The sequence below is a fragment of the Pseudorasbora parva genome, chromosome 6 (genome assembly GCF_024679245.1).
Source record: "Pseudorasbora parva isolate DD20220531a chromosome 6, ASM2467924v1, whole genome shotgun sequence".
NCBI classification, from domain to species: Eukaryota; Metazoa; Chordata; class Actinopteri; order Cypriniformes; family Gobionidae; genus Pseudorasbora; species Pseudorasbora parva.
Genome location: NC_090177.1, coordinates 28,544,227 through 28,570,692, shown reverse-complemented (window position 1 = coordinate 28,570,692; position 26,466 = coordinate 28,544,227). Strand labels below are relative to the sequence as shown.

The window sequence follows — 26,466 nt, the reverse complement described above, 5'->3', positions numbered from 1 at the left end:
TATATATTTTTTTTTATTATTATTATTTTTTTAATCAAAAACACATTGAAAACAATTATTTGCAACATTTTATTACTTTTTGCAACCTCCTTTTTCCAAGATAACAGCTCTGATTCATCCATACAGAATCTCTCCAGATCCTGCAGATTCTCAGATTCATGTTGGCGCTTCTCTTTAGTTCAGCCCACTCATTTTCAATAAGGTTCGGGTCAGAGACTGGGATGGCCATTGCAGATGCTTGGCTTTGTGCTCAGTGACCCATTTTGATTCCCTCACCCCCCACACACACACTTTCAATTATTTTACTTCAATAACACTGAACACTTGAGTAACGATCCTAAAAATTCAGCTTTGACATCACAGGAATAAACTGCCTTTTATATTCAAATAGAAAACAGTTATTTTAAATTGTAATAATATTTGACAATATGTCTGATTTGACTGTATTTTACACTCTTGCTTGGACCACTTCTCTTCTCCATCTACATGTCATCATTAGGATCTGTCATTCAGAAACACGGCTTTTCCTATCACTGCTATGCTGATGACACTCAACTCTGCTTCTCATTTCAACCAGATGATCCTACAGTTGATGTTTGTATCGCTGCCTGCCTGACAGACATTTCTGACTGGATGAAGGAGCATCACCTTTAACTCAGTCTTGCAAAATCTTGTGGTCTCAACCAACCCAGCACTTCATCAAAATTTCTTTATTCAGCTCGGTTCATCAACCATAACTCCATCCAAGCCAGGAACCTTGGAGTTGTGATTGATGACCAGTTAAACTTCACTGACCACATTACTCCAACAGCCCGGTCCAGCAGATTTGCCGTATACAACATTAGGAAGATTAGACCTATCAGAACAGTATGCTCAACTCCTGGTCCAAGCTCTCGTTCTCTGCAGACTGGACTACTGTAATGCTCTTCTTGCTGGCCTTCCAGCATGCACTTGCAACTGATCCAGAATGCAGCGGCGAGAGTAGTCTTCAACGAGCAGAAGAAAGCGCACATCACGTCTCTTTTCATCAGTTTGCACTGGCTGCCAATAGCCGCTCGCATCAAATTCAAGGCACTGGCTCTTGCCTACAAAGCACCGGCTCTGCGAGCCCGATCTTATGAAAATGCGTATAAATAGTACGAGTTTGCAATCTCGTGGAATGTATACGCCAAAATGAGTTTTGGCGTGCATATGGTACGCACTTTATGGCATATTATACATAATTTATTATTATTATTATTATTTATTAATAATAATAACAATAACAACAACAACATAATTACTTAATATATATTACATAATCTTTCACGGTTGCCCTTTTATTCCAGCAGCCAATTTTTATTTAATGTGACATTTTTAAATTAATAAAACAATTTTTGGCTTGTTGATTTTCCATTTCAGTGATTTAACAGAATCCATGAATCAATGGATCAATTAGACACTAATCAATTCTAGACATGGAAGAATGGACCTGTTCAGTTCAGACAGACATTAGCAGTCATTTTCTGGGCTCGAAACATCCTTCATTGCGATGCAGAAAGCTGCACGGTGACATTCAAGAGGTTGTGAAGATTGGTGTGTGGGCAGGTCCAGAGAGGTGGGGGTTATGGAATAAACTATACTTGAAAGGCCATTAGTTTATGTCAATGCAGTAAAATCTGCCGAGATTTCAGCCACATTCGCTTTTTCGAGCCCGAGTCACATTAAGTTCAAAGGTCAATGAAAGGCTCACAATGAGTAATTAGAGATAGTTGATGTGTATTAAGGAATTCAATGACCCTTTTTTAAAGGTCACTGTAAGAAAGATGAAATGGAGTCAAATAAAACAGAGTTTTCTTTTGTTTAGTGTCAAGACAAGTAAATTATCTCACTGTTGGGTTAAAAACTCTACTGATGAACTGCCCTGAATATCTTGTTTGGAAGTAAGTATGGAAGGAAGATCAGTGGTGAAAGAATCAATCATGTATAAGGTTAGTAGTCACGTTTGGTTTTAGGTTTTGGTTCATATTCATGTTTAATTTCTCTTATTTTGTAGTTTGGGTCATGTTTTCAATTTTTCATGTGCTTCCATTGCTCCTCATGGTATCCTGCCATGTGCTTCCCTTGTCCATGGCTGTGTACACATTTGCATAATCTCTTGAATATGTACTTATTTTGAATATGTAATTATTTTTCGACCGTTTCAAAAGTATGTTGTATACAGGTGCTGGTCATATAATTAGAATATCATCAAAAGGTTGATTTATTTCATTAATTCCATTCAAAAAGTGAAACTTGTATATTATATTCATTTAATACACACATATTGATATATTTCAAATGTTTATTTCTTTTAATTTTGATGACAATAATAAGAAAAAATCCCAAATTCAGTATCTCAGAAAATTTGAATATTACTTAAAACCAGTACAAAGAAAGGATTTTTAGAAATCTTGGCCAACTGAAAAGTATGAACATGAAAAGTATGAGCATGTACAGCACTCTGTACTTACATAGTTGGGGCTCATTTTCCTGAATTACTGCAGCAGTGTGGCATGGCATGAAGTCGATCAGTCTGTGACACTGCTCAGGTGTTATGAGAGCTCAGGTTGATCTGATAGTGGCCTTCGGCTCTTATACATTGTTGGGTCTGGCACATCGCAACTTCCTCTCCACAATACCCCATAGATTTTCTATGGGGTTATGGTCAGGCAAGTTTGCTGGCCAATTAAGAACAGGGATACCATGGTCCTTATACCAGGTATTGGTTGCTTTGGTACTGTGTGCAGGTGCCAATCCTGTTGGAAAATGAAATCTGCATCTCCATAAAGTTGGTCAGCAGCAGTACGCATGAAGTGCTATAAAACTTCCTGGTATACGGCTGTGTTGACTTTGGACCTCGGAAAATCCAGTGGGCCAACACCAGCCAATGACATGGCAGCCCAAACCATCAATGACTGTGGAAACTTTTCACTGATCCTCAAGAAAATGAAAAATGTACTTTCATCAGAGAACTTAACTTTGAACCACTCAACAGCTGTCCAGTTCTTTTTGTCTTTAGCCCAGGCAACACACTTCTGACACTGTCTGTTGTTCAAGAGTGGCTTAACAAAAGGAATGCGACAGCTCAAACCAATGTCTTGCATATCTCTGCGTGTAGTGGTTCTCAAAGCACTGACTCCAGCTGCAGTCCACTCTTTGTGAATCTCCCCCGCATTTTTGAATGGGTTTTGTTTCACAATCCTTTCCAGGGTGCGGTTATCTCTATTGCTTTTACACATTTTTCAACCGCTTCTTTTTCTTTCCATCGCCTCTCTATTAATGCGCTTGAACACAGAGCTCTGTAAACAGCCAGCCTTTTTTGCAATGACCTTTTGTGTCTTGCCCTCCTTGTGCAAGGTGTCAGTGGTCGTCTTTTGGTCAACTGTCAAGTCAGCAGTCTTCCCCATGATTGTGTGGTCTACAGCAGGGTTTCTCAACCTTTTGCCTACTGCGACCCACTTTTTTTTGTATGCCAGTCATACGACCCACTAAGGCTGGAAATAAATAACATACATTTTAGACCTAGGCTAGTTCATAAAAATACAGCTGTTCGTGGTTTGTTCATGTTAGTTAACAGTGCATTAATTAATCTTAACAAGATAATGCATTTAATAATTTACTATTTAATTCATTAACTAATCTTAATTTAATAATGCATTAGTAAATATTGAAAGTGCAGTTCATTATTAGTTCATGTTAACTATTGAACCATATTGTACAGTTTTACCATTAATTCATGAAAACACGTTTTTTTCAATAATTAGGCAGACAAAGAGGCAAACTGATTTATTTATTTTTACTTACAATAATGTGACATTTGAGACTGCTGCTCTGAATTGGGGAAAGGGCTACTCGTAGTGTTGCACTCAAACTGGCTGTTGTCAGTCTATTCCTGTTTTTTGTTTTCATTGCAGACACACAGTTGAAAATCCCGACTCACAAAGATAGGTGGTGCTGAATGGCAATATAAACTATGTTGCGCGATCTGCTAGTTCTGGATATTCGTGTCTGGTTTGAATCCAGAAGGAATTCAGGTCTCAAGCTAACAGGCCGTGGCTGCGTACTCGATTGTGCTGTCGTTAACAAGCAACAGGGTAAAAACGATTGCGTAACGAGAGTAGGACATTGTCCAGTAAGAGCCATTCGCGGCAATTGAACATTATTGTGATAGGACAGTTTAGAATCAGCGTTAGAAAGTTACGGCAATAATAAAGTTATGGCAATAATGATTCAACATATGAAATTCGGAAATAGTAGAACGCATAAAAGTCTCGCCACCCCCTATAAAATGATCCACGACTCACTAGTGGGTCGCGAACCACTGGTAGAGAAACACTTGTCTACAGAACTAGATTGAGAGATCATTTAAAGGCCTTTGCAGGTGTTTTGAGTTAATTAGCTGATTACAGTGTGGCACTAGGTGTCCTTAATATTGAACCTTTTCACAATATTCAAATTTTCTGAGATACTCATTTTGGGATTTTCCTTTGAGTTGTATTTTGACCAAAACTAGACTAAAATGAAAACACTTTTAGTCGACTAAAACTTGACTAACTAAAAAAGATATGTGAATGACTAAATATGACTAAAACTAAGAAGGACATTTTGCACAAGACTAAGATTAAGAAAAATAGCTGACAAAATGAACACTACATTGAACCATAATCCATGCTGCATACTTGGGTACAGTAGGTGGCATCCAAAAACCTATAAGGTACCTCACAAAACAGATTTCGAACAGACTTCTGAGTCAGCATAACAGTTAAATTATTCACAGCAAAATAAAGTGAGTTTTGGCGAGAACTAAACAAATATTGAATTACTAGTAATTTATTGGTATAAACATTGGTCAAAAATGTACATTTACATACAAACTGATCAGCAACTGCAACTTTCACATGCCATCTTACGTTTTCTAGCTCAACTGTCACTGAATGTAACACATAGGTTTATGGGATATTAAAGGCAGTGAAGGATACATCTATGCTGCTTTACAATCCTTACATCGGACTCGGACGTGCCTTGATGCCTTATACCAGTGTGAAATGTGTCCTTTCGAAGGCAGGATTTTCCAGTTTTCGGATGCAGCCTAGCTTTGTTAGTGTAACCCGCTGTTGGTGAGTTTATATTTATGTTTCTGTTCAAGTTTAGTTCATGGTTAAAGTCAAGCTAAGTCTTTGTTATTTCTATGTTTATGTTAATAAACTTCACATGGGCTTGCTGGCTTTACAGCAACTCGCCATCAGTTAACGTATGTTACACTAGATACAGCATTTAAAATCTCTTCACACCCAAGTATTTCTTTGTGCTCGTTCCTTTAGTGAGTATGAGGTTGAGATATATTGATTTAAACATTACAGGTTTTTATAACAACCAAAGGTTCTTTTCTCCTACTGAAGACTCAGTGCTTTGTTTAGTGGACAAATGTTATTTATAAATGACATGTAAAGGCGACCATTAATCTTTCTCACAGAATGTCAAGTGAAATAGCAGCTGTGCATTTTCAGGAAGGTGAAAAAATGTTTTATCTATGATCTTGTTTGCTATAATGTTGAGCACTTTAAGATTTCAAAAGTCTGAGACCTTTGAATAATTTCTCCATCAGTCAGTGTTCAGTGAATGAAACTGATGACTTCTGACACATTTCTGCAAAATTATTCAAAGAGCAATTTTACAAATTCCCTAAAGCTAACACGCTCTGCCCTGTGATCGCCTCATTGCCAGAGGAATTACACTGAGGCTGAAAATCATAGTGATTAATCTCAACATTGTTCCTCAATCTCTTTTGATCCATATACCCAAATATATGTTTCACACTTACCCTTGGAGATGCACAAACATATGCTGCTGTTTATCTTATAGGGGACAAATAAGGGACACCCATTCATGCCCCACAACCCATCTTCCCCAACACCTATAACCGAGTTCAAGGAGAGACATAAAGGTTAAGACTTGAACTGTAGAACACATGGCAGCACACAATAATATACATTTATTTGTATTTATTTTTTATTTTACATAACATTTTATTTATTTATGTGTGCATTAAGCACTGTGAAACCAGTCATTTTCTGCTAATCCATGTATAGCCTTTCCAGAGAAGTTTGATCAACTTGATGCAATGTTTACTAGAAGTGTTTGAACATGCTGAGGGAGGAAGAATCGCCAGGGAACAACTACTTGCACTTTGACAGGGAAGAGATACTGCGGCTGATTCGCTCTGTTATTTCACACTCTCGCTGCATAAACTGTGTCAGGGATTAAATGCTGACTTGCAATCCGAACTAGCCTGTCATGACAAAGACAGAACCCTGAATCAATTCATTGATCTTGCCGTTCATATTGTAAGGGTGATTCGCCAACAGTAGTTCAGGCTGCAGGATTGCCGAATGACTAAACACACGTTATTAGCAAGATTGTAGAAAACTGTATTTCTTGTCTATTACCACTTTCTGCAACTTATACCAACGATGTAAATAAACAGAGTTACAATAGAAAAATATGCAGGAGAGTGTTACTATAATGTGACGATATTGCATTGTAATAGGATGCACTTCAAAAACTAGTCAGCACAGTATTTGTAATAGAAATAATTGAATGACAAAATATGGCTATGGTTACACATAAAATAGTTACAAAATAGATGTATGAGATGATAAAAACTTATACCATTAATTGTACCCAGCATGAATAGAATGTTACCTGAGGGATAGAAAGTGTGTGTGTGTGTGTGTGTGTGTGTGTGTGTGTGTGTGTGTGTGTGTGTGTGTGTGTGTGTGTGTGTGTGTGTGTGTGTGTGTGTGTGTGTGTGTGACCTGGTAATCCCTACGTTATGGGGACAAAATGTCCCCACAAAGATGGCAATATCCGAAATCCTTGTCCTTGTGGGGACATTTTTAGGTCCCCATGAGGAAAACATCTTATAAATCACACAGAATGAGTTTTTTTTTGAGAAAGTAAAAATGCAGAATGTTTCCTGTGATGGGTAGGTTTAGGGGCAGGGACAGTGTAGGAGGTTAGGATGTACAGTTTGTACAGTATGAAATCCATTACGCCTATGCAGTGTTGGGGGTAACGAGTTACAAAGTAACGAATTACAGTAACGATATTACTTTAGTAGTATATATTACTTTTACTAGTAACGAAGTAAAGTAAAGCATTACACTAAAAATATAGGTAACTACACTACTTTACTGGACTATAGGAACGCGCTTTCGTGCGTTACCCGAGTCGTGTTTGCCTGTGTGTGAAGTCTTGATCTGTTTACGTGCTTCGTGCATGCGCTGCGTGTGTGCTTGCCTGGGCAACGTTGCCATAGAGATCGATTTGAGTGACGTAGCTCCTGTTGCGAAAAGAGAGAGGGAGACGGGGACAGTGGCGATCTTCAGATTACTTTCACTTTAGATAAACATTTTCACTTTTCTACTGTCCAGTGATCATTTGGAAAGAAAACAGAATGTAAGCTTACGTGTTAATATAGCAATGAATCCAACCTTAATGCGTGGAGAGGGGTAGCCTAATTAAATGCGACAATGCAGGATGTTTCGTTTTTAATGTAAACATTATCAGACCGTTTGACTGTTGCTCTTGCATCTCTTCCATACGTTTGCCTAGTATCGTGCATGACGCGGCGTAGGCACTCAATGTCAGGGTTCTGCCCTGGCAGCTCTGTCTGTTTTGTCTTCGTTTAATATTTCTATGTTTGTGTTGTGTCTTAGTGCATGGATCTGTCTCTCTTTGTGTCTGTCATGTGTTCCTCTTGTCCTGCCTCCTTGTTTGCTGTTACCAAGCCCCCTTGTTTAGTCTGGTCTAGTCCTCGTTTCACTAATTGTGCTCACCTGTTCCTCATGTGCTCTGCTCCCTTTATATTGTGCTACCTTCCCTCTTGTCTTTGCTGGTTCGTTGCATTTGTGTGCGTTTGTTTGTCCGTGCAAGCTTCTAGCCCAGTGTCAAGTCAGTTCTAAATTTAGTGTCTCTTGTTTTTCTTTCTCAGATTTATTTTCAGTTTTTTCTTTGATCCTGAGTTTTTTAGTGTAGTGAAGTTTCTGTCTTTATTTTGCTCGTTTTCTCCAGGTTTTATTTTGGTATTTTTCTCTAGCCTGATTGTTTAGTTTTCTTGGTTTTGATATCTTACCTTTTTATTTTATTTTTCCTGTTTTCCACTTATTTTTAGTTCAGTCTTTTTATAGAGATTGGTTTTGTTTTATTTTTCCTCGTTTTCAATTGAACTAGGCGTTGCATTTTAAACACTTCTACGTTATTGTCTAGCTCTGTCCATGTAATAAATGCACGTTCTTAAATGAGTTTTCAACTTTATCTTAAATAATTGGCCTTAAATCACGTTTATTCTCTCTCTTGAACACAAAGTGTTAAAACCTTTTTTATATTTTTCATTGACCGTTTGAGGATCTTACATGAGGCATATTTCTTTGTCCAGACAGGGATATTGTTCTTTCATATGGTGTTACGTGCCATTTTGTAAACATTTATACAATAAACACTGCTGACCGGCTAATGATAGGGCTATGATATCTGTCCATGTACGCCTAATTAAAAAACGGGAAAGTAAAGTAATAAGTAGTGAAGTTACTTTTCAAATGCAGTAACTAGTAAAGTAATCTCATTACAATTTACAGAAGTAACTAGTAACTAGTAACTAATTACTTTTTTTGAGTAACTACCCCAACACTGCGCCTATGGACAGTCCCCATAAAACATGGAAACACGACGTGTGTGTGTGTGAGAGAGAGAGAGAGAGAGAGAGAAAGAGAGGCTTTAGAAAAGAGAAGAGAGAAGGAGCCAGGGCAAAGAACCCACAGCGAGAGTAAGCCCCAAGAAGAGAGAGTCAGAGACTTCTTCTTTTATGCTTTTCTTGACCATGTGACTAAACCCAAATTTGAGACATTCAAACTGACCAATCAGCTAATTACAACTTCCCCTACCGTACTAAAGGTGTTACACATTTTGGCCTACAGGCCAGGAATTCCAAAAGGCCCTACTGGGTAAAGCAAATTTTCTTTAATTATTTTCAATTCTACAGTGTCAACAGCATTATTTGCTTGCAGAGATCTCACCGACTTACAAACTTTCTCAGTCTCACGAATCAATCCAATGACAGCGGCGAACCCATGCAAATTTTTCGACAGAGGAATGTGAACGGTGCATCAGATCATCTCTGCCTATACTGTTGCCAAGCAGGACATCTGAGAGCTGACTGCCCGACACGACTCCCTCAGACACACAACCGCAGGGGTAAGTTTGCTGATTTCTGCTATCCAGACCAATGCTTGTTTTGAATTACCAGTTAAATTGACCTGTCAGTCTGAAACGATCACCACTAAGGCTTTATTAGACTCTGGGGCAGCAGGCAATTTTATTGATGAAAGTCTAGCCCGACAGCATAACATACCACTAACCCCTTGCAACTCTCTCTTGCCAGTGTATGCATTAGACTGGCGCCCCTGGGGACGGACCATGTACAGTACCACTACTGACCTTATTATATTGGAGCTCTGCATACTGAAACAACACATCTTGTCATTCACAACCCAATCATTCTTGGTTCCCTTATCGAGGGAACTTCCCACTGCGTCAAAACGCTTTGGGGATGCTCCCTAAGCATCAGCGAATCTGAAGTCTGAATAAACACTAGTCCAATCCTATTGGTCGTGCGTGATGACGTCATTGTGACGGCGTACCCGGAAGTATAAAAGGGGAGCCGGCGCATAATGGCGGCAGTTATTGCTCTTCAGCATAGCGCTCTCTGTTTTGTCTGTCTATTTACTGTTGTTTGTCCAGTTGTGAAAGTGTGTGAAAGAGAAAAGTAATAATTAAAGAGAGTTAGGCAGTGTGTGCATCCATGTCCCCGCTACATTTCGGGCTCGGATACACACCTGCTGTGTGTGCAGTGTCTGGGTGCATGCCCGGGCGGATCTCGAGGGAGCCGCCTGTAAGCATTGTGCGGCTGACACTCAGACTGCTCCGCTCTCGGCTGGCCGTGTTCGATGAGACCTGCCAGCCTCGTGAGCCCCATGGTTCTGCACCCACGGTCGGTGACTCGGCGTCGCAGATCATGGGGTTCACAGCGGGACTTGTCAGAGGGTTTCAGGACTGCCGCGGAACTTTCCCAATCCTCCTCTGACAGTTCCGACGATCTTCCTCCCCGTGTGGAAGCCCGCTTGGCGGCATCTTCCCCTGGGTTGGAGGGTCCGATGCTTGAGCTGTCTGATTCTGAGGAATTAGATGTGCTCAGCATCGAGGCGGGTGACGTTAAAACACCATACACACTGCTTCATTCATAAAATAAGGTGCTCAGGCAGTCCCCGAGGGGGCTGCCTGTAGTAACCCGGTGTTCTCCGTTCCCGTGCGGAAGCCCGCGATGCGGCTCTTCCCCGGGATGGAGAACCAGATGCTTGAGCGATCTGATTCCGAGGAATTAGATGTGCTCAGCGTCGATGGAGTGAAGCAAACGAGAGCTCGCTACCTCATAATGCAGGCTCGTACATGTGATACTGTTTAGCGAGGCTTGCAGTCAGCTCCTGAGGGTGCTGGCTGTGGTCGTTGAGAAATGTCTCGTAGCGTACAGAAACGCGCGTTTTCGTTTCAGCCTCGCGCCTGTGGCTTTCATCTCGAGGGATGAAAGCCAAATATGTTGGGAACGAATCGAGTCTCGCGTTGCTGAGGCAGCGTGTAGATGACGAGTAGTTGAATACATATTTAAACAGTATGGTCTGGTGATTAGGGCTGCATTTAATTCTGAGGAATTTAATTAAACATTATCTGACTTTGAGGAGTTAGATATGTCTATTCAGCCTATCATTCAGCATGTTCACGTGACGGGTGATTATGATGGCATTTATTTCTGAGGAATTAAATGGCATTTATCTAACTTTGAGGAGTTAGATTATCAGCCTATAATCCGAGTTGTGTTCACTATTTGGGTGTTTTTGGTGGCATTTAATTCTGTGCAATTAAATGGGATTTATCTGACTTTGAGGAGTTAGGTATTTCAGCCTATCATCCAAATTGTGTTCGTTGCTCCTGGGGAGCGATCGAGGTCGCCTCCTCTGTGGAGTCTTCTGGAAGTCGATGCTGTGATCCGCCGTCTACAACGCTCGGGCCACATTGACTTCCAGCGAACGCATGCTGCTCTAGCCGCCTCTAGAAAGACTGCAGCTGGGCAGCAAACGCGTTCGCACACCGAAAATCCTCCCCGACTAAGCCCTGCCGGGTGGCCGCTTCAGGGGGTCGGGCAGGAGGTTCGGTGGGTACCAGAGACCAGCCTTGAGAGGCTGGTTCCCCTAGTAGAATATCTCGGCGCATGGTTATGCTCCCGAATATATCTGCTTGGGCCCTGTGTACCATGGGCAAAGGGTGCAGACTGCAGTTCAGTGTTCCAATACCGAAGTCATCGGTGTGGTCTGAATGGTGGTGTGCCCAGCCCAGTGGCCTGCTGGCCAGCCCCCTCTCCAGAGGAGCGATCGAGGTCGCCTCCTCTGTGGAGTTTTCTGGAAGTCGATGCTGCGATCCTCCGTCTATGACGCTCGGGCCACATTGACTTCCTGCGAACGCATGCTACTCTAGCCGCCTCTAGGGAGACTTCGGCTGGGCAGCGAACGCGTTCGCACACCGAAAATCCTCCCCGACTAAGCCCTGCCGGGTGGCCGCTTCAGGGGGTCGGGCAGGAGGTTCGGTGGGTACCAGAGACCAGCCTTAAGAGGCTGGTTCCCCTAGTAGAATATCTCGGCGCATGGTTATGCTCCCGAATATATCTGCTTGGGCCCTGTGTACCATGGGCAAAGGGTGCAGACTGCAGTTCAGTGTTCAAATACCGAAGTCATCGGTGTGGTCTGAATGGTGGTGTGCCCAGCCCAGTGGCCTGCTGGCCAGCCCCCTCTCCAGAGGAGCGATCGAGGTCGCCTCCTCTGTGGAGTTTTCTGGAAGTCGATGCTGCGATTCTCCGTCTATGACGCTCGGGCCACATTGACTTCCTGCGAACGCATGCTACTCTAGCCGCCTCTAGGGAGACTTCGGCTGGGCAGCGAACGCGTTCGCACACCGAAAATCCTCCCCGACTAAGCCCTGCCGGGTGGCCGCTTCAGGGGGTCGGGCAGGAGGTTCGGTGGGTACCAGAGACCAGCCTTGAGAGGCTGGTTCCCCTAGTAGAATATCTCGGCGCATGGTTATGCTCCCGAATATATCTGCTGGGGCCCTGTGTACCTTGGGCAAAGGGTAGAGACTGCAGTTCAGCGTTCCACCACCGGGGTTAATCGGTGTGGCCTGAATAGTGGTGTGCCCAGCCCAGTGGCAGGTTAGGGAACAGGAAGTGTGCTCCCTGATGGCCCTCTGCCAGACAGGGAGTCCGGCTTTACGGTCGCTACTTCATGGTTCCCAAAGAGGATGGAAGGGTGCGTCTATTATTAAATCGGAGGTACTTGAACCGTTCTCTGAGGAGATTCAGGTTCAAGATGCTCCCTATCCCATCGTGAGCAGATCCAGTTCGAGGACTGGTTCGTCACAATGTATCTAAAGACGCATATTCCATATCGCCATCCTTCCTGCCCACAGGAGGCCTGAGGTCCGCTTTCGGGGGCGAGGCGTACCAATATCGAGTGCTTCCCTTCGGCCTAGCCCTCTCCCCACGCACATTCACAAAGTGCATGGATGCAGCTGTGGCTCCAATGAGGCTTCAGGGCATCCGTTTACTGAATTATATCGACGACTCGCTCATACTGGCCCAGTCGTACGAGATGGCGGTTCGGCATCGAGATGTCGTTCTGGCCCACATAAAGTGCTTAGGGCTGAGACTCAACACGAAGAAGAGTGTGTTGACGCCGTCCCAGAGGACTACGTTCCTAGGGGTTGTATGGGACTCGACAACGATGCGGGCACAATTGTCTCCCGCGCAAGTCGAGACCATACTGCCGATGGTCTCAGGAATAAGGCTAGGCCACAGCATCACTGTGAAGCACTTTCAGAGAGTGCTGGGGCACATGGCAGCAGCGTCCAACGTGATACCGTTCGGCCTGCTACACATGAGACCCCTCCAGTGGTGGCTGAAAACCAAGGGGTTTTCCCCCAGAGGGAATCCCTTTCGTATGATCAGGGTAACGCGCAGATGCCTTCATTCCCTAGTCATATGGAAGAAACCTTGGTTTCTGTCCCAGGGGCCAGTGTTGGGAGCGTCCTGTTGCCGGGAATCCGTTTCAACAGACGCCTCCCTCACTGGTTGGGGCGCGGTCATGGACGGCCGCTTTGCGACGGGCCCGTGGGAGGGCCGTCATTCCTCCTGGCACATAAATTGCCTGGAGATGATGGCGGTCTACAAAGCTCTCAGGAGTTTTTTCCCGGACCTCTGCGGCCGACATGTCCTGGTGCGGACAGACAATATGGCTGTCGTAGCGTACCTCAATCGTCAGGGAGGGTTAAGGTCGCGCCCTCGGTGCAGACTGGCGCATCTAATCCTCCTGTGGTCCCAGGGGAAACTGTTGTCCATCAGGGCAATGTACGTCCCGGGGGTTCGAAATTAGGGAGCAGACATCCTGTCGAGGCAGGGGCTGAGGCCCGGGGAGTGGCGACTCCACCCCGAGGTGGTGGAGGCCATGTGCAAGAGGTTCGGCCCAGTGGAGGTGGATCTGTTTGCGTCTCGAGAGACGTCCCATTGTCCACTGTGGTTCTCCCTCACGCATCCAGCCCCGCTGGGGTTGGATGCCATGGTGCAGACGTTGCCGAGGCGGCGTCTGTACGCATTTCCCCCGATCGCTCTGCTCCCGGGAGTCCTGGAGAGGGTCCGTCGGCAGGGGATCAGTCTACTTCTGGTAGCACCCCGCTGGCCGACTCGAGTTTGGTCCTCAGATATCATAGCCCTGCTAGCAGGTCATCCATGGCAGATTCCTCTGAGGAGGGATCTGCTGTCTCAGGCGGCGGGTACGATATTCCACCCCCGGCCAGAGATTTGGAACCTTTGGGTCTGGCCCCTGAGGGGGCCAGGTACCTAGAGGCTGGCCTGTCGGCAGAGGTGGTAGAGACCTTACTCAGTTCCAGGGCTCCGTCTACAAGGAGACTGTACAGCCTCAAGTGGAATGTGTTTTCCACTTGGTGCAGGGGGCGTGAGGTGGACCCAGTTAACTGCCCAGTGGCTTCAGTGCTGGAGTTCCTCCAAGATCGCTTCTCTGCGGGTCTAACCCCGTCCACACTCAAGGTGTACGTGGCTGCCATTGCGGCTTTCCACACTCCTCTGGGTGATGGGCCTCTGGGTAGGCACCAGTTGGTTGTACAGTTCCTCCATGGGGCACGGAGGATGAGGCCTGTGGCTCAGTCCAGAGTTCCAACCTGGGATCTGGCAGTGGTTCTCGAGGGGCTGGCTGAGGCCCCCTTCGAGCCATTGGAGTCAGCAGAACCGAAGAACCTGACCCTCAGGGTGGCTTTTCTCCTTGCCATCACCTCTCTGAGGAGAGTGACCCTGAGGTAACGCCGACTTGCCTGGAGTTTGCCCCGGGTGGAGTGAAGGCCATCTTACACCCTAGGCCAGGCTACGTGCCTAAGGTCCCATCGAGGGTGGTCAGGTCTTTGGTTCTGCAGGCATTTCATCCTCCGCCTCACATGACGGCGGAAGAAGGGAGACTTCACCTACTCTGCCCGGTCAGGGCACTCAGGGTGTATCTGGCGAAGTCTGCACAGTGGAGGAGATCACAACAACCTTTGGTGTGTTTCGGCTCACCCAAGAAAGGGTTGCCTGCGTCTACTCAGACAATCAGTAACTGGATTGTCCAGGCGATAACCATGGCTTATCAGGTGCGCAGTTTGCCTTCACCTATAGCCGTGAGGGCACATTCCACCAGAGGTATGGCCTCTTCGGTGGCCCTCCTTTCTGGGGTCCCCTTGCAGGATATCTGCGAGGCGGCGGGGTGGGCTACCCCACACACTTTTATCAGGTTTTACAGCCTGGATCTCCCTGGGACGCCTGGCGCGAGGGTGCTCCAACCCTAGTTGTGCCCGGTCTCCGGCTTCACACTAGGACAGGCGCTACCCTCGGTGTGGCCTAGTGGGTATTCGTTCCCCAAAGCGTTTCGACGCAGTGGGAAGTTCCCTCGATAAGGGAACGGCTCGGGTTATGTATATAACCCTTGTTCCCTGAGAGGGAACGAGCACTGCGTCGTACCGCCACACCTCGGCACGCCTGGAGCGCATGCTTCAGAGCAAAAAACTGCCGCCATTATGCGCCGGCTCCCCTTTTATACTTCCGGGTACGCCGTCACAATGACGTCATCACGCACGACCAATCGGATTGGACTAGTGTTTATTCAGACTTCAGATTCGCTGATGCTTAGGGAGCATCCCCAAAGCGTTTCGACGCAGTGCTCGTTCCCTCTCAGGGAACAAGGGTTATATACATAACCCGAGCCGTTTTTCCTTGGCTGCAGTACCACAATCCCCAAATTTCCTGGTGTGAGAAACACATCACACAATGGGATCCCACCTGCTACTCCAAATGCCTGAAGCCAGCCAACCAAATGTCAGTGAGAAGCACTATCATGACCAACAAGCTCAACACAGCACCAGAACCACATGTGCCACCTGAGTATGCTGCGATGATGGAAGCGTTCAGTAAAGCCAAAGCCTCGCAACTTCCACCTAAACAACCCAGTGACTGTGCCATCAAACTACAGGTCCTTCTCAAAAAATTAGCATATTGTGATAAAGTTCATTATTTTTTCATAATGTAATGAAAAAAAATAAACGTTCATATATTTTAGATTCACTGCACACCAACTGAAATATTTCAGGTCTTTTATTGTTTTAATACTGATGATTTTGGCATACAGCTCATGAAAACCCAAAATTCCTATCTAAAAAAAAATAGCATATTTCATCCGACCAATAAAAGAAAAGTGTTTTTAATACAAAAAAAGTCAACCTTCAAATAATTATGTTCAGTTATACACTCAATACTTGGTCGAGAATCCTTTTGCAGAAATGACTGCTTCATTTTTGCAGAAATGACTGCAACATGGCATGGAGGCAATCAGCCTGTGGCACTGCTGAGGTGTTATGGAGGCCCAGGATGCTTCGATAGCGGCCTTAAGCTCATCCAGAGTGTTGGGTCTTGCGTCTCTCAACTTTCTCTTTACAATATCCCACAGATTCTCTATGGGGTTCAGGTCAGGAGAGTTGGCAGGCCAATTAAGCACAGCAATACCATGGTCAGTAAACCATTTACCAGTGGTTTTGGCACTGTGAGCAGGTGCCAGGTCGTGCTGAAAAACGAAATCTTCATCTCCATAAAGCTTTTCAGCAGATGGAAGCATGAAGGGCTCCAAAATCTCCTGATAGCTAGCTGCATTGACCCTGCCCTTGATAAAACACAGTGGACCAACACCAGCAGCTGACATGGCACCCCAGACCATCACTGACTGTGAGTACTTGACACTGGACTTGGCATTTTTGCATTTCCTTCTCCCCAGTCTTCCTTCAGACTCTGGCACCTTGATTTCTGAATGACATGCAAAATTTGCTTTCATCCGAAAAAAAGTACTTTGGACCACTGAGCAACAGTCCAGTACTGGTTCTCTGTAGCCCAAAAGTGGCTTGACCTGGGGAATGTGGCACCTGTAGCCCATTTCCTGCACACACCTGTGCAGGGTGGCTCTGGATGTTTCTACTCTAGACTCAGTCCACTGCTTCCGCAGGTCCCCCAAGGTCTGGAATCGGTCCTTCTCCACAATCTTCCTCAGGGTCCGGTCACCTCTTCTCGTTGTGCAACGTTTTTGCCACACTTTTTCCTTCCCACAGACTTCCCACTGAGGTGCCTTGATACAGCACTCTGGGAACAGCCTATTCATTCAGAAATTTATTTCTGTGTCTTACCCTCTCGCTTGAGGGTGTCAATGATTTCCTTCTGGACAGGGTCTTGTCGGCAGTCTTACCCATGATTGCGGTTTTGAGAAATCTTTTGCAGGTGTTTAGAGTTAATAAGTTGAGTCAGATGATTAGGTTAATATCTTGTTTAGAGAACCTTTTCATGATATGCAAATTTTTTGAGATAGGAATTTTGGGTTTTCATGAGCTGTATGCCAAAATCATCAGTACTAAAACCTGAAATATTTCAGTTGGTGTGCAATGAATCTAAAATATATGAAAGTTTAATTTGTATCATTCTTTATGGAAAATAATGAACTTTATCACAATATGCTAATTTTTTGAGAAGGAACTGTATTACCTGCTACCACACCCCCTGGAGGTTCAGTCTTTCCATTGTCTGAACCTGAGGTTAAATCAATCTTACATTATACATTGAAGAAGAACTGGCTAAGGGTTTTATTCGACCATCCACTTAACCAGCAGCAGCGGGATTTTTCTTTGTGGGGAAGACGGATGGTGGCCTTCGTCCCTGCACTGACTATAGTGGTCTAAATTATATAATAGTCAAATTCAGTTATCCACTCCCTCTGGTTCCTGCAGCCCTGGAACAGCTAAAAACAGCCAAATTGTATACCTGTATACCAAGCTTGGTCTAGGTTCCGCCTACAGCATTTGAGAAGGAGACAATGGAAAACTGCTTTCTCCACCAGCAACGGTGGCTATGAATATCTTGTTATACCATTCAGGCTGTTTAATAGTCCATCGGTGTTCTAATTTTTCATGAACAACATATTTAGAGATGCACTAAACCATATATATATATATATATATATATATATATATATATATATATATATATATATATATATATTGTGACGGGGTGAAGAAGTACACGACACAGGAGGGCAGGTGAATTTCCCCGAAGGGTGGATTTATTGAACAAAGTGAAAGTGAAAGTGCGTTGAGTGCGGTGCTCCGTGCTCGGTGTGGTCTCTTCTTGCGTCCTCGGTGCTCGCGGTGATCTGGATCCGTGCTCAGAGTGAGTGCTGGCCGTCACACGCTGCTCTCTGGAGGGAGAATGGAGACAACAGTTAGCCGAGTCTTCTGGAGACATCTCTCACCTCTTTGGGCGGCGGGCAGGCTTATAAAGCCGCCCGCTGATGAGTTGCAGCTGTGACGGCTCAGCCTGTGATGAGCGGGTGCAGGTGTTCCCGCCTTGTTTCCAGGGCGACGCTGATGAGCGCTCGGGACACTTGTCACACTCCCCCCCCCTAAGCGACGTCCTGGTCCTGCGGAGAAGTGGGGAAACTGGGGGGGGTTGGGGAGTGGAGCCTGACAGACCTGCGAAAGCTGACCACATCCGGGAAAGACCATCGGCGTTGGCGTTGGCCGTCCCGGCACGATGTTGGACGGTGAAGTTGAAGTCCTGGAGCGCCAGGAACCACCGCGTCACCCTGGCATTCGTCTCCTTGGCCCGGGCCATCCATTGTAGTGGTGCGTGGTCAGTGGTCAGGGTGAAGTGGCGGCCCAGGAGGTAATACCGGAGCTCCAGGACTGCCCACTTGACGGCCAACGCCTCCCGTTCCACGGTTGCGTAGCGCTGTTCTGCTGGGGTCAGCTTTCGGCTAATGTAGATCACCGGGTGTTCCTCGCCGTCGGTGACCTGGGAGAGGACGGCTCCCAACCCGGTGTCGGAGGCGTCCGTTTGCAGCAGGAAGGGGCTATTGAAGTCGGGCGCTCGTAGGACCGGTGCCCAGGTGAGGGCCGACTTGATGCGGTGGAAGGCCGCCTCCGCCTCGGTGCTCCACTGGGTCTTCTCTGGCTGCCCCTTCCTGGTCAGGTCTGTCAGGGGAGAGGCTAAGGAGGAGAAGTCAGGGATAAAGCACCGATAGTAACCCGCCAACCCCAAAAAGGCTCGTACCTGCGTCTTCGTGGCGGGACGGGGAGCGGAGAGAATCGCCGAGACCTTCTTTTTTCTGGGGTCGGATCAGGCCCCGTCCCACCTGGTAGCCGAGGTACTTGGCCTCCGCGAGTCCTAGGTGGCATTTCCGGGGGTTGGCGGTCAGCCCAGCCCGACGTAACCCCGACAGCACCTTCCGCAGCCGGTCCAGGTGGTCCTCCCAGGTCTCGGAGTGTACCACCACGTCATCCAAGTAGGCCGCCGCGTAGGCTTGGTGGGGTCGGAGCAGGATGTCCATGAGCCGCTGGAAGGTGGCGGGTGCTCCGTGCAGGCCGAAGGGGAGGACGCGGTATTGCCAGTGGCCGCTCGGAGTGGAGAAGGCTGTCTTTGGCTTGGCCTGAGCGGAGAGGGGTACCTGCCAATACCCTTTTGTGAGGTCGAGGGTGGAGATGTACCGCGCCCTCCCCAGGCGGTCCAGCAGCTCATCTACGCGGGGCATGGGATAGCCGTCAAACTCCGAGACCTCGTTGAGCCGACGGAAGTCGTTGCAGAAGCGGAAGGTGCCATCGGGCTTTGGGACCATCACAATCGGGCTGGACCACGGGCTGCGTGATGGTTCGATGACCCCTAACCTCAACATCTCCTGTACCTCTGCCTCAATGGCGTGTCGCCGAGCCTCCGGAACACGGTAGGGCCGCTGCCGAACGACGACTCCTGGGGCCGTCCGGACGTCGTGCTCCAGGACGTGAGTCCGCCCGGGGCGAGGGGAGAACACCGCAGAAAACTGACTGACCAGGTGTTGCAGCTCCGACTTTTGGGCCGCCGACAGTTGGGGGTCCATGTCTACCATCACAGGTGGGGAGTCCGTGAACGCGGAGAGCTGGGGCCCGGTCCCGACCCAGCGCTTCAGGAGGTTGATGTGGTACAGCTGGTCGGCTCTCCTCTTCCCAGGCTGCCGGACCCGGTAGGTGACGGGCCCGACCTTCTCGGCGACCGTGAAGGGACCCTGCCAGGTGGCCAAGAATTTACAGGCGGCGGTCGGGACCAGGACCAAGACATGGTCCCCGCGCTGGAACTCTCTGGGTTGGGCGGCCCGGTCGTAGTGCCTCCGTTGGGCCTGCTGGGCTTTGGCCAGGTGCTCCCGGACAATGGGCATCACGTGGTCGATCCTGTCGCGCATCTGCCGCACGTGTTCGATCGTGGAACGGTGTACCCCCGGTTGTTGCTCCCAGGCCTCCTTGGCCACGTCGAGCAGTCCGCGGGGTTGCCGGCCGAAGAGGAGCTCAAACGGGGTGAAGCCGGTGGACGCTTGGGGGACTTCCCGGATGCCAAAGAGGACGTAGGGCAGCATCTTGTCCCAGTCCCGCGGGTCTTCGGCGGCCACCCGCCGCAGCATCTGCTTGAGCGTCTGGTTGAACCGCTCGACGAGGCCGTCGGTCTGGGGGTGGTACACCGTTGTGCGGAGCTGTTGGACCTTCAGGAGCCTGCAGAGATCTGCCATCATCCGGGACATGAACGGGGTGCCCTGGTCAGTCAGAATCTGGGCGGGGATGCCCACCCGGCTACACAGAAGGAAGAGCTCCTGGGCGATGGCCTTGGTGGTGGCTTTCCGGAGGGGAATGGCCTCTGGGTAGCGGGTGGCATAGTCCACGATGACGAGGATGTGTTCGAACCCCCGGGCGGACTTCGGCAGCGGTCCCACCAGATCCATTCCGATTCGCTCGAAGGGCACCTCTATGATGGGCAGCGGAATCAGCGGGCTGGGGGGAGGAACTCGTGGCGATGTCCGCTGGCAGGTGGGGCAGGCTTGGCAGAAGCGCTTCACCTCGGCCTCCAGGCCGGGCCAGTGGAAGCGATCTCGGATCCGTTGGATGGTGTTCTGAGCCCCGAGGTGGCCTGCCATGGGGTGTGCGTGGGCGATCTCCATCACTGCCTCGGTCTTGCTGCGGGGCACGACGAGCAGGTTTTTTTCCTCCCCCCTTCGCTGAGCGACACAGTAGAGCAGGCCTTGTTCAATTCTGAAGTGGGGCGTAGGGTGCGGCGCGGGCTGTAGGTCCTTCCCCTCCGCGACCCGTACCTGAGCCCAGCAGTGCTTCAGACGGTCGTCCTCGTGCTGCTCGCGGGCGAACGCCCCGGCCCCCGAGACCTGCTGGAAGAGATCATAGAATAGGTTAGCAGCTTGGGGGGTGGACTCACCGTCTCGGGGGCTGTCCGAAGCCAGCAGCACAGGACGCCGTCTGGGTCTCCGCGCGGTCCGGCGCTTTGGGCGGCTCCCGGGCTGGCTGACAGGCTGAGTGGCGGCGGTGAGGAGACGGTCGAACCCCGGCCAGTCCCTTCCGAGCAACACGGGGACCGGCAGATCCTTGACGATCCCGACTTCGATGGCCCAGGTGCCCGGGCCGGCCTCGATGGACACGCGACGTGCGGGGACTTCTCGGGTATCGCCGTGCACACACACAATGGGGACGGAGGTCTTCGAATCTCCTCGCGGCGGCAGGATTGCCGCCTGTACGAGGCTGATGGCGCTGCCGGAGTCCAGGAGAGCCAGGAAGGGACGGCCGTTAATCTTCACCTCCGCCCGCGGCGCGTTCTCTGTGTGCACGGCGCAGCCTGCCAGCCATGCTCGTCCAGGGGATCGCGGGGCTTCGGTGGGCATGGGCTCGTCCGGAGGCCCGGGAACCGCCGGCCTGCCTACTGGTCGCGAGGTACCCTCCGGCGTGCGTCGCTCCTGGACCACCCTTCGGGGAAAAGGCGACGCTCACTCCCCGACCTCCCGGTGGAAGGTGGCATCCGCCAGCTCAATAGCCTCGACCAGCTCATCCTTGGTGGTGGGCTTCCGCATCCCCACGGCTTGACGGAGGTGGCGCGGGAGCGCGCGCAGGAGGCGGTCAATGACGACGCGCTCCGCTACCTGGATGGCGGTGGAACCCTCGGCCAGCAACCAGTGTTGTGCCAGACGGGAGAGATCCGCGGCTTGGAGTCTGGGCGGGCGCCGTGGGTCATAGGACCAGTCATGGAAGAGTTGTGCAGCGCTGATCGCGGATAGCCCGACACGGCCCAGGATCTCTTTCTTTAGCACCGCATACGAAGTGCTTTGCGCAGGGGGAAGCGCGAAGTACGCCCGCTGCGCATCCCCGGTCAACAGCGGGGCGACGATGCGAGCCCACTCATCCTCTGGCCACGCCTCGCGGGTAGCGATGGTCTCAAACATCTCCAGGTATATGGCGACATCGTCGTGCTCGGTCATCCGTGGCATGAGTTGGGTTGCTTGGGCGCGAGGGTCAGGCAGCGGAGCGCGTTGGGCCGCGGCCGCCCGCAGTGTGAGCAGCTCCCGCTCGGTAGTGTCTTGTCGAGAGGCCATATGCTCCATAATTTGCTGCTGGCGGATGCTCACCTCGGTGAGGTGTTTCAACAGTTCGTCCATCGTTGCAGGGAGGAGCGCCACCTGGGGAAACAGAGGGAAAAAACCAATAAGTGTGGGGAAAAAATAAATCCAGGGAAAAAGTCTCGGGGAAACGGGAACCACTCCACGTGAACCTGATGTCGGTACTTCTTCACACTCTTGCCCGCATTCTCCACCAGTGTGACGGGGTGAAGAAGTACACGACACAGGAGGGCAGGTGAATTTCCCCGAAGGGTGGATTTATTGAACAAAGTGAAAGTGAAAGTGCGTTGAGTGCGGTGCTCCGTGCTCGGTGTGGTCTCTTCTTGCGTCCTCGGTGCTCGCGGTGATCTGGATCCGTGCTCAGAGTGAGTGCTGGCCGTCACACGCTGCTCTCTGGAGGGAGAATGGAGACAACAGTTAGCCGAGTCTTCTGGAGACATCTCTCACCTCTTTGGGCGGCGGGCAGGCTTATAAAGCCGCCCGCTGATGAGTTGCAGCTGTGACGGCTCAGCCTGTGATGAGCGGGTGCAGGTGTTCCCGCCTTGTTTCCAGGGCGACGCTGATGAGCGCTCGGGACACTTGTCACAATATATATATATATATATATATATATATATATATATATATATATATATATATATATATATATATATATATATATATATATATAGCACCATATCTTGATTTATTTAGACACCATGGAGATATCAAGCAGGTTCGGGCAGTCGTGCAGTGCCTCATTAATCACTTTATGCCAAAGCAGAAAAGTGTGAGTTCATCAATCCTAATTTGTCTTCCTCTTGTTTTGTACATGGAATCAAAAGTTCCATGTACTTTTGATGCTACAAGAGATTCTAAATAACTAACTGATGTCACATATGGACTACTTTGATTATTTTTTTATTCCCTTTGTGGACATGGACAGTATAGTCTGCATACACTTGCATACGCTCTCGCACTAAATATAAAATATCTTAAACTGTGTTCCAAAGATGAACGGAGGTCTTACGGGTGTCGAACGACATTAGGGTGAGTCATTAATGACATAAATTTCATTTTTGGGTAAACTAATCGTTTATTGGCAAGGTAATCCTCGACTGAACAGAATTAAGATGTGGACAGAATTCCCCTCAGAATTCCCGTCAAGAAACCCATCATTTCTTCCTCTCTTATTCTAGCTCTGTTTAAGTGGGACATCATGTCCAAAATCACCCAGGCCCACACCCAAGAGCCCCATCAGAGTGCCCGCCTAACCGAACATTTTTCCCACCAGGGCTCTGGAAGAAGGTGATTTGCTGGGTGCTCTCATCCACAAGCTCCAGCTGCTCAGGTATCACTATCACAGTTCGACTATTAAGAAACCAGTTCTGGTGGCTTGTCACACCTGTGCTGAAGCAAAGACCCCAGAAAACTACCAGTAGGACTACTACAACCCCTACTGATCCCTCAACGACCATGGTCCCACATCGACATTGATTCCATCTCCAAATGATCGGTCACTCAAGGTAACACCACCATACCAGCTGTCATTGATCGTAAGGCATATCAACTAATACCACTGTTGATAGCTCCCATCAGCCTTCGAAATCGCAGAACACCTCTTCCACTATGTATTCCGCTATTATGGCCTTCCTGAAGAGATTGTTCACCTCAAGGATTTGGATAGCTTTCTTTCGATTACGCAAGGCTGCCACCTGTGCAATGAGTCCATTCATGAAATTTCCTCACTACTAAATAATCCATGGTCAAATGTTAGTGGTATTATAAGTGGAAGAAATTAGGAACAACAGCAACTAGCAACCTGGCCACGTAAAATCACAGAGTGGGGTCAGCACCAACCACCAACTTTCTGCAGAGTCAAAAGCTACAGACCTCCAAACTTTATGTGGCCTTCATATTAGCTCAAGAACAGTGTGCAGAGAGCTTCATGGAATGGGTTTCCATGGCAGAGTGGCTGCATCCAAGCCTTACATCACCAAGTGCAATGCAAAGAATTGTACAGTGATATAAAGCACGCCATCGATGGACTCTAGAGCAGTAAATATGTGTTCTCTAGAGTGACATATCGCACTTGTCTGGTAATTCGATGGACGAGCCTGGGTTTGGTGGTTGCCAGGAGAACGGCACTTGCCTGACTGCATTGTGGCAAGTGTTTGTTGGAGGGGGGATTATGGTGTTGTGTTGTTTTTTAGTGGTTGGGCTTGGCCCCTCAAGTGAAAGGAACTTTTGAATGAATTAGAGCAGAGACTGCTAGCCAGGATTCCATTAAAATTCCTGTAAAGGCAGCTGCCCCAAAACGATTGGCAATATATATATATATATATATATATATATATATATATATATATATATATATATATATATATATATATATATATATATATACAAAAAACAAAAACAAACAAACATACAGGTCATTCTCCATAACTCGTACTATACTCTACTACCATTCTGTAGTGGTAGTTTTCTGCCTAGATTGAGATAACACCATCGAGCCTTAGTCTAAGTGTGTATTTTTTAAACATTTGTGTTGCAGATTGGCATTCTGACCTTCACAGCTGTCCGTCAAGCTCTGTGTCTGTGTAATTGCCTGTCTCTACAGTCACTCTCCCCTCCAATGCTCTCCAATAGGTCAAACAGATGGACAGGCGCTGACCTGCCTACAGGAGTGACGTGATGGAGATCTGTGCGGGAGTGTGTGTGGGTTTTTGATTCTGGATGTGTGTCTGTATCATCGTGAGTTATAAGCAAGCACATGCCCACACCCACTGCTCACCCGCAGGCTGGATTTAGTCCATTAGAAGCGAGAGGCCTCCTTTGTGTCCTCCTTTCTCTGTTACATGTGTCCATCTGCTGATTTACCGGCCAAATGGTCCATTCTTATAATCACGCTTTTTATATGACTCTCTCCAGACATAATACGCCATTCTTTTAGTCCTATCAAGCCTTCTCAACTCTCAACACGATCACATGGTAATGCTTATCAAAAGTTTGAGCGTGCAATGTCGTGGAATGTATAGGCCAAAAATAGTTTGTTTTTTGTTAAGCATTTTGCGTGCGTATGATATATCGACATATCGGTATATGACACTCATTTTGGCATATACATTTCTCAATATTGCACATTTGTATTATTTATATGCATTTTCATTCCAGGACTAGGGTGGGTGGTATGTAGATCATGAGGAATCTATAGTACCTGAAAAAGGCTATCTGCTATCAGTGCTATCTATGTTGTTACAGTAAGAATCTGTTGTTGAATTTGAAAGATAATAATTTTGATGAAATACTATCAGAAGTTGTACAAAGCCATATTCCACAAAATATTTGTATGTATTGAGTATTTAATGGAATTTAGATAACTGTAAAATAACTTTGAAATCAAATAGTCAATTAAAATGAAAATTACAATATATAAAAAATTTAGTTTGGCAGATTGATGTCCTATTTTATGATGTTTGGAGTCAATATGCCAAAGCCTTGCAGAGATACAGTCTCAGAGTCATTTTGGCATCTTGCCATAAAACTTGTTGATGCATTAAATGAAAATGGTTTGGAATATCCAACACGATCTCATGGTCATGCGTATAAATAGTACGCAATCTCGTGGAATGTATACGCCAAAATGAGTTTTGGCGTGCGTATGGTACGCGGTTTTTGACCAACTTTGGCAAGTTTGACCAACTTTGGCAGTTTGACCAACTATAGCATCATTAGCCGCGTTTCCACCGCAGGAACTTTCCCCAGGAACTAGGCACTTTGGGGTGGTACTCTGTGTGTTTCGAACGCAGGAACTAGGGTCTAAATACAGTTCCGGGTAAATATTTCCCTCTCCAAAAAGCCCTGCTCTTGAGGTAGTACTTTTTCAAAGTTCAGGAACTTTTGAGGGTGGGACTTGGGTGCTGAATATGCTGATTGGTTTAGCTCATGCAGCATTTTATTTCGACCGGCATTTTTAAAAGTCTTTTGTGAGATGCAATGTCCATATAACTGATTTATAACACAAAGTAATTTTAAATCTAGCTTTACAAGTTTTCAGAATACGCTTTAGTATCAGTGCTCTTTTCCGCTGTTTTGTTAATTACCTCTTTAGTAAGAGGTAAGAGGACCGATAAATAACCAGCAAAAGCAGCACAGCTTGAATTTCCTCCATACTTGTTATTGTTGCACAGTGTCGCGCAAAAAAATATTACCGTCCATCGCTGACTGGGAGGAGCAGTCACGTACAGTCCTACATCACTAATTTGCCTAATCTTCACAGTACTTTAGACCGCAGTGGAAACACAGACAGTAGCAGGTC

The 26,466-nt window shown here is 47.5% G+C and overlaps 1 protein-coding gene across 1 annotated transcript; it reads right to left on the bottom strand.

The window, feature by feature from the left end:
- Positions 1 to 17,242: 17,242 nt before the first annotated feature.
- Positions 17,243 to 22,754, bottom strand: LOC137079506 (uncharacterized). Its single transcript, XM_067447458.1, has 5 exons — positions 21,552 to 22,754; positions 18,803 to 21,491; positions 18,003 to 18,738; positions 17,774 to 17,948; positions 17,243 to 17,284 (listed from the first exon to the last, which is right to left on the bottom strand). Exons 1-5 carry the CDS (start codon positions 22,203 to 22,205, stop codon positions 17,243 to 17,245), a joined length of 4,296 nt encoding a protein of 1,431 aa, XP_067303559.1. The 5' UTR covers positions 22,206 to 22,754.
- Positions 22,755 to 26,466: the final 3,712 nt, after the last annotated feature.

Coding starts and splice junctions, on each gene's coding strand:
- LOC137079506 (XM_067447458.1), bottom strand. CDS start 22,205: ATGGACGAACTGTTGAAACACCTCACCGAGGTGAGCATCCGCCAGCAG. Junction 18,739..18,802: donor GTCCCGCCACGAAGACGCAG/GTACGAGCCTTT, acceptor TCTCCTCCTTAG/CCTCTCCCCTGACAGACCTG. Junction 17,285..17,773: donor CACCTGCCCTCCTGTGTCGT/GTACTTCTTCAC, acceptor ATTTAACCTCAG/GTTCAGACAATGGAAAGACT.